Source organism: Drosophila erecta, unplaced genomic scaffold (assembly GCF_003286155.1).
Source record: "Drosophila erecta strain 14021-0224.00,06,07 unplaced genomic scaffold, DereRS2 tig00000000-arrow-pilon, whole genome shotgun sequence".
Classification (NCBI taxonomy): Eukaryota; Metazoa; Arthropoda; class Insecta; order Diptera; family Drosophilidae; genus Drosophila; species Drosophila erecta.
In genome coordinates, this window is record NW_020825194.1 from 8,263,475 (window position 1) to 8,276,756 (window position 13,282).

General features: G+C 43.5%; 1 protein-coding gene across 2 annotated transcripts; it reads right to left on the reverse strand.

Moving 5' to 3' along the window:
- Window positions 1–522: 522 nt before the first annotated feature.
- LOC6555017 lies at window positions 523–12,101 on the reverse strand. 2 transcript variants are annotated; one of them, XM_026975633.1, is made up of 5 exons: window positions 11,975–12,101; window positions 11,583–11,637; window positions 4,261–4,420; window positions 3,999–4,097; window positions 523–800 (listed from the first exon to the last, which is right to left on the reverse strand). In XM_026975633.1, exons 2-5 carry the CDS (start codon window positions 11,589–11,591, stop codon window positions 664–666), a joined length of 405 nt encoding a protein of 134 aa, XP_026831434.1. In that variant the 5' UTR covers window positions 11,592–11,637; window positions 11,975–12,101; the 3' UTR covers window positions 523–663. The 2 variants fall into 2 exon arrangements, with proteins under 2 accessions (XP_026831434.1, XP_015008891.1); XM_015153405.2 differs by lacking the exon at window positions 523–800 and adding an exon at window positions 3,663–3,776.
- Between the last annotated feature and the right edge of the window lie 1,181 nt (window positions 12,102–13,282).

Sequence of the window (13,282 nt, forward strand, 5' to 3'; positions counted from 1 at the left end):
CCCGCGATGTGCGTGCAGCAAATGCCCGGCTACCATTGCCAATACTTATTTGGGCTACTTATCCTTATCGCCGATTGCCGATTGGCTGCCAATTTCCCAGCTGAAAGCTGTAGGGATGTTGCAATTAGGTCGCCGCAATGCAAATGATCTGTGCGCTGCACGCTCTCAAGTTCGTTTCCCAAGTCTTTTGTTTGCCAATCCAAATTTTAGCTCAAAAACAGATGGCCGTCAGTTGATTGCTTGTTAGTTTCAATCATAATTATTTAATATTATGACTGAGAGCTTGGTGGTTAGTGTAGGATAAATAAATGCATAAATAAATTATATAGAACAACAGATAAAATATATAATGAAATCTTTATGAGATGAGATGACAAATATTATATTTCCTTAATAAATCAAAGTTGGAGATCCAATTTTAAGTTTAGGCCATTGTCTGGCTTACTTTGTCTTGGCCAGTGCAGTACTTTGTCTCTGCACCTATTGCAGATCCTCATTTAAGTTAAACACTATTCATTTGTTAATAAGAGTTAACACATTTATTTACAAGACAATTGTTTCTAGTCTCCAGCTCTTGCTCCTAGTTCTCCTCTCCGGCGGCAGTCAGTCCACTCCACTGACCACTGAACATGACTCGGGGTTTTGGCCACAGCTCCATCCGGCTCAGAAGTATCTAAGCCGCGTGGTGTACGGACTTCCGAAGAAGTTGTATGTCGCATAGGCGGTGTCGGGGGTCTGGAAGGTGGTGCTAAAGTAGGTGGACGGATCCCCCGCGGCCGCCACGGCCACAGCCGCCGCTGCTGTTCGAACAAACAAGAGCATTTTAATTGGGTTTCTCACACGACGCGGCGTGATTAATATTGGATTATTAGGTAGGTATATTGGGCAAGTGCACTTGGAGGCGCGGTGTTTGGGATTTCGTACTGGTATGGGGTATTGGGTATTAATTGTGGTTGCTGCGGGTGCCAAGTGGTGAATTCCAAGCGTGGGCGTCACCCAATGACACAGCTCGAAGGTCGCGCCGGGGTCTAAAGCTCATTCCGTCAATCACAATCGCCACTGCAATCACGGAGTCGACGTCACAGTCGTCGTTAGCCGATCTCGCCTTTGATTGTCCACCGAGTCGTCCGTCCGTCTGACAACGCCCAGCCACTTTGATTAGAATGTCGGTCACATTTGACCACTTCGGCCAATCGGTATGTACACTGCGGAAATTAATCACCTAAAGATATGCGTTTTATCACTTCTCAGCTACTCAGTCAACTATTCAAAAGAATCAATGGTGGTAAAAATAAGGGAACAATATCACCATTTGAAGATTACATAAAAGTTTAAGTTTAAAGGTTTGTTTACCAAGTCTTTTGTTTGCCCAATGCAATTTATAGCACCAAATGATCCCAGTCTCCTATTAATGGTAGTGAATTATTTTAAAGATTGTTTAAAGTACTTCTGCAATTAAAGCCATTTGAAGAAGCAAAGACTGAGGTTCCGAGGAAGCTTTTGTTAAAACCAACTTCTCTTTGTGTAATTGTGGTGGGTGGCTGCGGCTGGAGATTGCCCAACTGCACACACCGGCCAATCGCCGCTCGAATTCATGCCTGGAACTAAATCACGAGGGGATCGCGGGGCATGGAGCTTGCGGAATGGGGCGGGGGAGCTGCCATTAATCTACGCCAGTCTTGGGCAATTGTTACGCTGCGGCTTCAGCTAGACGTCGATTGGTGCTGCCGAAACCATTACCATGGCCTGCGGGTGAGTGGGTCTCCTAGCCGCAGGCAGTCCTCATCAGGAAGCCGAATCCCACTGCGTAACCATTTGGCTTCATGGTTTTGCGGCCATTCGGGGGTTGGGGGAGAGAACTTTTGCCATGCAAAGTTAATTACACAATGGCTGGTCCTTGTCGACTCTCAGGCTGTTCGCTTTTTCAATCGTGCATAAATTGTCAAATTGTAAAAATTATCTCAACTTAGCGTCGTTGCCGCGAACGCTTTTTACGCTTTTTGTTCCCAGCTCCAGCTTCATTGTGAAATGTCTCTCCATTCATTTGTACAATGAGTTTGGAATCGAAGTCGGAGTCCTCCGGCCTCAGCTCGCATTCAGCATGGAAAAAGTTGCCCCATTTCTGCATGCTCAAAATCGATATGCAAAAACAGAGCAAGCTGTGCTCGCAAAAAGCGAAAATCAACTGCCAACATATTTTGCATGCGGCAAATGCAAAGGCAGCCAAGTCGCATTAGTCGCGCATATCATTGACTCCGTCTGGCCGGCGTCTGCTCCGTCCCTCCGACTCCATTCCATTCCTCGCCAGACTAGATTCCGCTCCTACTCCACGACGAATCCGGCACGGGACCACTTGCGGTCTGAGTTGGAGCCGCGAATCGCGAGTCACAAGCGGCAATTCTTGCCCCAGCACCTGCTTCTGCTCGGATCGTTAAGGAAACTGTTTATGTGCCCTGCCAGCTAAGGTTATTTCGATTCTCCTGTGCTGTTGGTTCTTTTAAAAATGAAAAACTATCTGAGAGCATAAACTTCATGCAACATAAGTTTGGGAATATTATTCTGCCCTAATCTTAATTTCATTACCAAGTAAATGTATTAATTCCGAGCTATGAGCATGGAAGAATTTAATAAAATAAATGAAGGAATAAAATTTGAAAAGGAAACCTTCGTTTCCTAAGTCTTTTGTTTATAGAGAAAGCAACTAAGCTATTGACTAACTGCTCAAGTTCGTTGCCTAAGTCTTTTGCTTTGTGCGATCTTTTCTATTTGGCCAAAAGAGGCCAGTCTTCCAAGTAAGACAAAGATCACAGCTGATCACTAGCTGAGCCAAGGGAATCAGCACCTTAGCTGGCTTATCTGCCCATTTGCATATGCATCATTTTGTCTGCTTTCCGCAGGAGACCACTAGTCAGCCACCTGGAGTACATGTGTTTCTCTGCGGCCTGCTCCGTCAAGTGTGAAGCTGTGCGCGAGGAGAGACAGAGCATGCCCAGTTCGAGTTGGAAGTGGTCACAGTCGATGGTTTCCCCGGATCCGTCTTCGTCTTCGTCTGCGTTTGAGTCTGCGTCCCAGTCTTTATTTCCCGCCATCCAATCGCGGAGCCGGTGCACTTCAAAGTCGGATTCGGAGCTGTTAATTAGGCGCTAGTTTTATGTGCGCTTAAAATAATTGCTACCGCGCTGATCGGTGATCTCTGATCAGCCGCTCGAGTGCTTAAATCCATATACAAAACATAAATACAACTCAAATGGTGCATTGATAAACGAAAAATGCTGCGAATTGAAATGTGGTTTTTGTTTAATAGTATTTGTCGGTTTATTCATAATTTAAAATTTCGTTTTATGTTACAAATAAAATAAGGTAAAAACAAAAGGTAAAATCATAATACAATTCCAATTTGAAACATAAATAAAAAAGAAGCGAAAATAATAAGACAAATTAAAATACAAAAACGAAACAATAGCGTGGAAAATAACTCAATAGCGTTTTCAAGCTAATTAAACTAAGTAAATGTTAAATTAACATTAAGGGGTGGGGAAGGGCGATAGGAGGGGAAGTGGGGTCCGGAGTTAGTGGGTTGTTACTTGTGGGTGGCTACAATTAGCTAAGAGGGACGCATTTCCGTTTCCGGTGCTGGTGTGCAAAGTGTGTGATTGTGGTGCTTTCGAGTGCTTTGGGTTAATTACTGGGAATCGGTGTGTTGTTTTGTGTTGTGGTGTGGGGAAGATTTGCTATTCGGTGTGGGGAAGATTTGTTACTTTAACCAGAGAGTTTTCCTGCGAATTAGACATTTGTGTGGGTTGCAAATTACTGGGCAATCGTTTAACAGTATAACAAAGACATAACAAAAAAACACGACTACATATTGCACTAATAAAGCTTTTCTCTTCTAGGAAAGTGTTTGCGTGTGTGGCTGTTCGAGTGTGAGTGAGATGGAGATGGAGGAGCAGCTATCTCTATCTGTGTTCAGACAGTGCGTTTAAAGAGGTTCGCATTACTTTGCTGGGGCGGCACAAAACCGTATCCGGAGGCACCCACGACCACGCCGCTGGACTCGTCCACTGCGTCTGGAGGGGATGGGGGGAACACCACGGGTCCTGCAAGGAAAGCGTTTTAAACTAGTAAGAAGGTGCAACTAGGTATAAACAACATTCAGATTGTTAGTAACATCTTGCTGTGCAGATTTCTTCAATTAAGTAAAGAGCTATGTTTCCGATCTGTCTGCAATCCATCAACTAAGCATGTCCAGTCGTCACTTACCCCTGTTCTGTCGAGGATCCCGAACCTGTGTGGCCGATGAGGGTCCCGCTAGCGCCACGGGATCGAATCCAAAGCGAGTCCGGCTGGGGAACTGGCCCAGAAAGTACTGCTGGCCCGCGGCGAAGGCCACAAGGAGGCAGAGGGCGGCGATGGTGACTAACTGCAAGTGTAGGTGGACAATGCAAATTAGGCAAGGACTGGAAGTATTTCGCTATTTGGGTAATACGAGCGCAGTGCAAACACATGGCTGACGGCATGCACGGGCCAATTGCACTGGTTACACGCTGGCCAAAGCAATTAAGCCATGGAAATGTGTGCCAATGCCATAAGCCGACAATTAAATACCGAACGCAAGACGCAGAATGCCACATGCTTTTGCTATTGGCCCGGTCAAGTGCAGTTGCCTTGAGCACGAGCCAGAAAGCCAGGCCAGAAGCCCCGAAAGCCAAAAGCCGGAGTGCCAAGTACCTAGTGCCGGATAGCCGTGGTGCCATTAACAGTTCCAGTCCGCCACCGATTTGATGTCGGTTCTGGTCGATGGCCAAAAGGCCTCTGCAATTTGCCACGTCAACCGCCGCAATGGCCCATGACGAATTTATGACAAATATGGCACAGTTCGATAGGGTTCTTAATCGTAACACTCTCAAATGGTTAGAAAATTAACACAATTGCGTAGGTTCATTATTTAAAATCACAAGCTTATTTCACAATGAGCAAATGTTTATTGCAATGTTTTAATTGCTACTTTGTTGATCCTTTTTGCGAAACACTTATGCCCCCGTTTTCCAAATTTTTAATGGATATTATAGTTAAATGTTCGTTTAACCACCCAGTATGGGGCAAGAGCTTTAGAGAAATAAAATCTTAATTACAGCCTGGTCTCCAGGAAGTTTCAACTGATTTGTGTGTCCCAAGGCGCAGTAAATTAAAGCGTGTTCCTTTTATGTGGTTACTCGTTGTGTTTTGAGACCATTTTTAAAGCATAGAAAGGCAAGGCATTGGAAAATGTATGCGCTTTATTTAGATTATTCAATGCACATCACGTTGAGCAGCCACAACTGCGCTGAAGTGTGATCAATTTGCTAAATAGCAATCACGGCAGCGATTATTTTCCCACTGACCCCAATGCTGCTCGATCGCCTGGGATGCTAATGGCCCATGGAGAAGGAGGAGGAGACGGAGACGGAGGAGGTGGCTGCTCAGGTGGGTGGGTGGCAAAGGGGGCCACATGCTGTGCAAATGGTCTGGCTGACTGGTTCATAAATCCACTCGGGCTGTCTTCATACTCGACCACAAGTCGAACGTCTTAGTTAAGGCCGTCATTCGCCGGCTGGCAGACTGACTTTAATCATAGGGCAAATTTGACTTAATAGAACGGGTTTTCTTTGGCCCGTTCGATTGGACAATCGCCCCAAATGCACCCGTTTTCCATATGTGCACTGTATGGAGTATATGAGTGCAACCTGCTAATGCAAATGTTGCCAAAGCTTTTCGGGCCTCATTAATTGCCTAATGGGCCGCACCTTTTGTTGCTGTGAGGGATCACAACGGGCCCTCCTGGGGCCAAAATGCAACAATAACGCTAATTGCTATTAGCCAAAATATGCTACCAAATAATCACAAAATATGCAAACAAGGCGGTCGCAAAGTTGCCAACAAGCCACCGCTCCACTTGTGAAAAAATTGTTTTAATTAATTCGTGTTTTCTGCTGCCGCCGTTGTAGCTGTTGTACTGTTGTTGCTGTCCAGCCAGAAACTAAACCGAAAACTGCAACTAATACTGAGACCAAAACTACATCCGAGTTTTTTGAAAAAAAAAAACTGAAACAGTGGCGCAGGATTGAAGTTCCCCAGAGCGACGAACACGAGATCGTTAAGGGAAATACTGTCAAGTTTACAAGAGTACTACTTCTCTGTCATTTTAATCACTTGAGCTCTGACTAATGATCCGATCATTGGGATTTGTAATTCTAGTGCTACGATCACTCCAGAAGTTGCGACTTGAAGCTGCGGAAACAACTTTAGTTCATTGCGTTATTGCATTAATGTGGCATTTATCTGAGATTTATCTCGTACATAAATCTGTTCTAAACTCCATCTCATTTAAATAAATAGTTACTCATAAACACTATTTTAGCCAGCGAAATATTTCTTTTCCAAAACTGGTTTAATTTAGTAATTGATGTAAAACCAATCAAGCTTCCTACATGAGTGGCTTAAACGGAAATAAGACACAAGCCGCCTCTGAGGCAGACTTTCAAACTAGAGCTAAACAAATTAGATTCATCTGTCTTGACCACTGGTTTTCTGTGTTGGCATCTGACTGGGTTCGGTTTCGGTTTCGGCATGGTGTCTCCCCTTCAGGTTGTAAACACATGTAGCCGTCAGAATGTCGTCAGCCAACTGTTTGCATCTGGAATTCCGCAAAAGGTGGAAAAATCTCAGCCATACAGATGGCGAATGCGAAAGTAATTGATATGACCAATTTAGTGGCGTTTAATTGGGACTAATTAGCGGCTTGCGGCGGAATTAAGAACAATGCCAGCGGTCTTCCTGGGCCACCACCTCCTGCAAAAATTCCGACAAATTAGTCGAACAAACGACCTTAGATATGATTTCGTAATTGGGCGACTTGGGCTACGGAGCAGCAGAAACCACACCAGAAAACACACACAATTCAGATATCGAGGCACGCAGACAAGCACTTCGGTGCCAGTTTTTGCTTATTTTTTTTTCTATTTAGTAGTAGTTGGCCAACGGCGGCTCATGCGAAAATAATACCCACCCACCCACAACAATGATTAAGTGCAGCAACATGTGAGCGTGCCAGCGCATATAAAGCCAAATAAAACTAAGTAAAAATCACTGAACAACGACAACGACTTGCAGCCGTAGTAGGAGCACCATGTAGCACCATGGAGCACCATGCAGCTCCATGGAGCAGCGCCTTGGACAGACGACGATAGCTGCATTGTCTCGTTAGCTCCGCACGCTGATAGCCCCTGGATTCGGGCTATAATAGCGCTGTCATGCCGCAGATATTGCCAAGTAACTTTTGTGGCACTTGAAATTGAATAAAAATTGACTTGTAATTGTAAGTTTCCTTGAGGAGTTTTAACCTGCTTTCAGGCACTTTAGATAGCAAACAAATTAATCCTAAGGATTCCCTTTTGGGTAACTACTGAATATCAATCATAAGTATTTAATAGGATGAAAATGAGTGCTAATTAAATTCTATTTTGTTAGTGCTTTAGTTGGCGAGTGTATTCAGAATTCCCCTTTCATTTTCTCACTTTAATTAACTGCTTATTGGTTATCTCTTATCAATATTCATAGATCTTTACTTCGGATTGTTGAAGTTTCACTAACCGAGAGTGCCAGACTGCTCTACTTTAAACACTTTCCATAAACTTAAATTCCAGCTAGCAACTCCCTTCAAATTTTCAATTTGTTTTTTGCTATTATGCACTGGCATTTATTGGCGTTTAATTTTTGATTGGCTCCCAATGTGCGGTAGAAAATAAGTTATATTTATTGCTCGACCCAAGCAACAGGTAATCGAGACTGCGCTTTCAATGGCTTCGACTTGGCCCACAAAATTGTACAAAAATTTGCATGAGTCAGAGGGAGCCTGGAAAAGCTGTAAAGCTGAAAAGCTGATGGATATCCAGGTGGCAGGCGAGCAGCTGCTAATTAATCTTGTTTATATTTAAAGTTTAACCGATTTGTCATTTGGCCAGTCGGTCGCTGGGGCGTAATTAATTTTATGTGAAAACTACACGCAGTTGGAAAAGTGAATGTGATCGGAGCGATTGAACTCGGAACCCCGCACACAAAGTTATTATTGTTATCTTTTGTTAACGATTGCAACGCCCAGTTGCAGAGGTTTTTTTCTTCTTTTTTGGCAGAGGGTTCAATGCTCGATTGAGCAACCATTTGGCTGACTTTCAACACGGAAGTCAGAGCAAAGAGCTAAGAGTTAAGAGCTCCGGGAGCTCGGACTCTCCAAACGCAAATAACGCCGCCTGTCCGAAGCTGGATCGGTGCAAAGTGTTGGATGTAGTAGGTGCAACCAACTCGCAAAAAAAAAAAAAACGAAAAAACAACAAAAAAATAATGGCAAGAGCTATGGAAAACCGACGACTGCCGCTTCAAATTACTTTGAATTGTGTTTAATAGGTGGGAAATGGAGTCAGTTGGCGACTTCGTGGCCAGCTGCCCCGCTGATTTGCTGTTGCTGTTGCTGTTGCTGTTGCCCAATCTATTGTCAATTGTAATTGAATTATTAAACATCAATTTGCCTAGGAAGTGCAAATTGCCAGTGGTCGTGCAGCGTGAGAATCGAGGTAATCCAATTTGATTTGGTCTTTTGATTTTCTTGTTTAGTCGGATTTTTCCTTTTTCCTGCCAGTGAAATGGGTTCAAGTTCAAACTGGTTTCCAGCTGCAAGTCGGGCAAATTTGTATCGTTTAGAGTCTGACAAAATGCCAAACACAAACGCCAGACGACGACAACGACGACGACGACGCACATGCCTCATAAATATGGTAATGGACCGCGAATATCTGGCCACAAATGCCATACTTTTCGCAACTGGCCGTCGTCGCATGTGGGCAGTTGGTTTTCGAACTCCAACTGGACATGTGTACGCCATGCACTTGCCATGGATACACCACGAAGTGACCTGACTGAGTGACTGACTACATGGACAACTAGCTGGCTATCTGGCTATCTGGCTATCTGGCTATCCGATTGCGACAGCCGTTCAAACGCAACTAGAGAGCCCGAAATCCTATGCCAAATCCTATGCTCCAGCTTCAGCTCCAACGCTAATCGCCGTCCAGCGACAGAAAGGCATAATAAAAATTGTTGAGTCCGCTCCGTCCGATGGGACGATATCGAATGACATGGCCTGGAGGACCAGAGATCGGAATGTCCCACTCCTGGCGCGACTGAAGTGTGCAACGCTCTTTGGGAGCTGACTTAAATGCCTCTTCTGGGAAATGGTAAGCGCCATTATTCGCGATTAAACGAAGGCTAATATCTATGAGCACTTTTCCACTCAACGATTCCTAATTAACGATAAATATACATACGTTATAATAAGCTTTTATATACATAAGTATAAATAAGACTTACTGCACAGCTACCTTGTATTTCCCCAATATCTATACACACGTTTGCAATAGAGTTTGTGTCTATTCTCGCATGACCCAGAGCACAAAACCACAATGTAAAGCAAAGCCAAAGCCGTCTTGCGAGTAATTATGCACGGAGTGGACTTGTCGTCGTCCCCGTACTTGGGCATTGAGCAATCGGCACTTTCCGGCGTGACATCTTCATTAGAGGGAAGCCAAGCGCAGCCGACTACGAATTCAAAAAACCCAGATCCGAAAATCGAAACACTAAATACAAAATACAACATCAAATTGTACAAGTACGTATGGCAATTAATTTGAATTTCCACACGCAAGCAAGAGAGGCAGAAACTTTGTAACTAGAAATCCGGACTGGACGGACATCTGCTGGAGCGATTAACCGAGTTGGCTGAGAGCAATTAATAAATCTTGTACGTGTGCATGACCGAATCCTAATCGAGAGCGACACTGATTGCGGTTTCCCAGGGTGCCAGTTTTACCTGGAACAGCCACTCTTTAGACCCCCTTTCAGCAGGCAAACTGGTGGGCATTGCATAAGCCATTTTCCGATGCAATGCACGCTTGCATTTTTATAATGCATAAGTTTGACTTGCCTCCACTTTTTTACTTCTTGGCATTTTTCACGCACAGCTTCGGTTCATTTGATTCATTCATGACTGCATCTGGGGTTTGGTTTTCGATTTTATGGTGGCTTTTAGCTGGGAGAGCCGGCTTGGGGCACGCAATGGGACACGAGAAGTTGGTCAGCCGGCCAACTGGCTACGGCCATAGCAATTGGTCTTGGCTTTGGCATTTCGGCTCTTGGCCATTGGCCATTGGCGCGTGTGTATCGCACTTTTCAATTAAGTTACAAAACGCATGCTCAAGCACGTTTTCGCCTCGTTTTCTTGTCCAATCTGTCTATGCGTCTGTCTACCAGCCGTCTGCTGGTCTGCGAACTCCGGACCCCGATCCCCGATCTCCTCTTCGATAGCCAAGCCCCGGATCTCAGATCTCCACGGCCTTCAACGTGAACTTGGGATTGTTTTTTTTTGGTTTTTTGCGCGCACGCCTGCGATTTTGCGTGCGTTTTCCCATGTAATTGCGGGCTACTCGACTTGATTGCCAACTGCGTGGCGGAAACTGTTTGGGCTTCTTATTAAATCTGGTTAGAGACGTATAATTTTGCGTTTCATTGACCCATAAAGGATGATGTGATTCAGACTTTGATGCGAATGAAAGTCACCGATTATGAAAACTAACCACTTGGCTTTACCCAACTGGCAAATTAGCTTGCATTTTCAAATAAGCCAAAGCTAAGTATAATCAATTCATTAGTAAGTGGAAGAATTCAATACTCATAATGTCTTTGCTTAATAAATATTAAAATAACTCAACTCCCGGAAACAATAACAATAAAAATCATATTAAAAACAGTTTGAGACATCATAAAATGAACTTTAACAGAACTATTTTTGGAATAAATTAATCATTTTTTAAGAAAACTTTTTGATTGCATGGAGAATATTTTTCATTGTGAACCAGTAACATTTTGATACGCTAATAAAAACCAACTGGATTTTATAAAGAAACAAACTAAAGGGAAAATACATAAATTACGAAAGCGTGTGTATAAAATGAAAATACATTTATAATAACAAATATAGATTTAGACTGAGCTGATTGCTCGGCATTTTAAACGCGGTAATAAAAACTCCCTATAAAGATCGAATGATGATAGGAAAATAAGCATATTTTGACCATATACATTCAAATTTCCATCAAATTTTCAGCGCCTTGAACGGGGATGGTCACCGAAAATAATGCACATAAACTTATATGGCTTATATATGGCTTATAGATTCAGATATAGACATATCGAGGCGGTGGCCTGGCTTTCATGGCCCGCTGACACACGACATTGTGGACCATAAATTAGAGTGCCAGGGCCCAATAAAAATTCTTGTGGAGCAAACAATGACTTGGTCGACCGCAGCAGTCATTTGGTAACTGTCAAACCGAAATAGTTGACTTCATTTGTGGCTTAAACGAGGCTCAAACGTGTTAACAATTACGGCGCATTAGCGACCGATGCAAATGCTGTGACAATTGTCGCGAAAAACGAAGGACTTAGGCAACGAACTTGCTGCAACTAACGAGAAAAACGCAAACGAAAATACTTACGAATTTCATATTTGCTGGCTGATTGAGTTGCGCGGCAGTGTGTGCGTGTGAGAAGCTGCAATTAGTTAACAAATATTTGAATTATATCTGGCTCGAACACTGGCACTTTTCATTTGCTTGACACGTAATCGATGTTTTGCTTGCTATTTCATCAATTTTTTACGTTTGTTTGGTAAATTCTTGGTGCAGCGAGTTTCGTAAACAAAGGTAGCAATGCGTTATTTTGATGGGCTTTTAATTTTGTTTGTTTTTTTTTCTTTTTTTTGTATTTTCTTATGTTATGTTATTTATGGATGACAACCGACGAGCACGCGAAGCCAGGAAAAACTGCTTCCAAAGGCTGTGAACTGCGGAGTAGTACTCGTTGTACTCCAAAATTGTTGGGGTCTTACACGGTGGGGCTCTCGGGCTTTGGATTTTGGATTTCGGATCTCGGATCTCGAACCGCTGTACGTCGGCCTGTGCGGTAAAACGTTTAATGAATTCCAACAGATATGCTCAGTTGATTTTATATAAAGCATGGCTCGATCTCTGCCGCCGTTGACGGCGCAGCCGTGCGTTTGTTTTGAGTGGATTTCGTTTTGTGTGTTTGGCGGGTGATTTGAGTGAGTTTTTTGTTTATGACTCTGCTCGTTGGGGCTACGTGCTATTGGGTTTTGCATTCACCCTGGGCCACGTGATGTTTGTTCTCTGCAAGGGAATCGTCGGAATCGGTTAATGTTCATGTCAATGGGCAAACTGCAGTGGCGGTAGCGAATTCAACTTTCTAGCGAATCAATATTCATCGTCTTGGTTCCGGTAACCAGTTTTGGGTTCGGGTGCACCAAACGGGTCGATCAGCTGGCGATGCTTATGCAAATCCGTGTATCTAGCATATGTAATTGGAAAGCTGGCAGCACCTTGACTTGATTGCAGGTGAAAACATCATAGCAAACTTGGCTCAAAGCGTGGCATTTGGCAATTTCTTCCGGCTCTGGCACTTCCACTTGACCGTGAAATTCGCTGGATATTCGTTTGATTTAAATGACAATTTACGCGTTACGTTCGCTTCAGTGATTAAGAGTGGCATTATGCATAAACTGAATCATAATTATGTGTTCACAATACGCTCGTTCTCGGCCGGAAGCGCAGAATTCCGTGCCGCTCAGAATCCGGCGGCATCTTTTTTTATTGATCCCCCCAACTTAAGTGTTCGTTAAACGATTGACATTTGCCGCCGTGTGGCCCTTAAAAAAATGTATATCGCGATAAATGTGAAATTCATGAGGAATGCCTGTCATGCTTGATTAGCTTTAATCTTATACGATTTGCACACTTGTTTGCTGCTATGCCAGCAATGCGTTCGTGTTGTACTTTTTGTGTTAATTTTTTTTTTGCGACAAGTTGATGGCAAGGGGACTGGGAAGAGAGGGGATTGCAGGCAGCTGAAGCGGCAGCAAGTTCAAGTTCAAATCACAGCTGGCCACAATAGCTCCTTGGATAGCTGCAACCGCCAAAGTCAAAGCGATTGGTTAATAAACGATACTCTTAGCAAAAGGCTATAGCTGCTAAAAGATGGTCCGTATCAGATTATTTGAATACTCAAAACATAAAAGGAGCTTCTAATAAAATAGAAGGTTTAAGAGGAATAAATAGTTATATATTGTTTCGTAAGATTATCAATATTCACATATAAATTATACGTATAGAATGTAAATGTT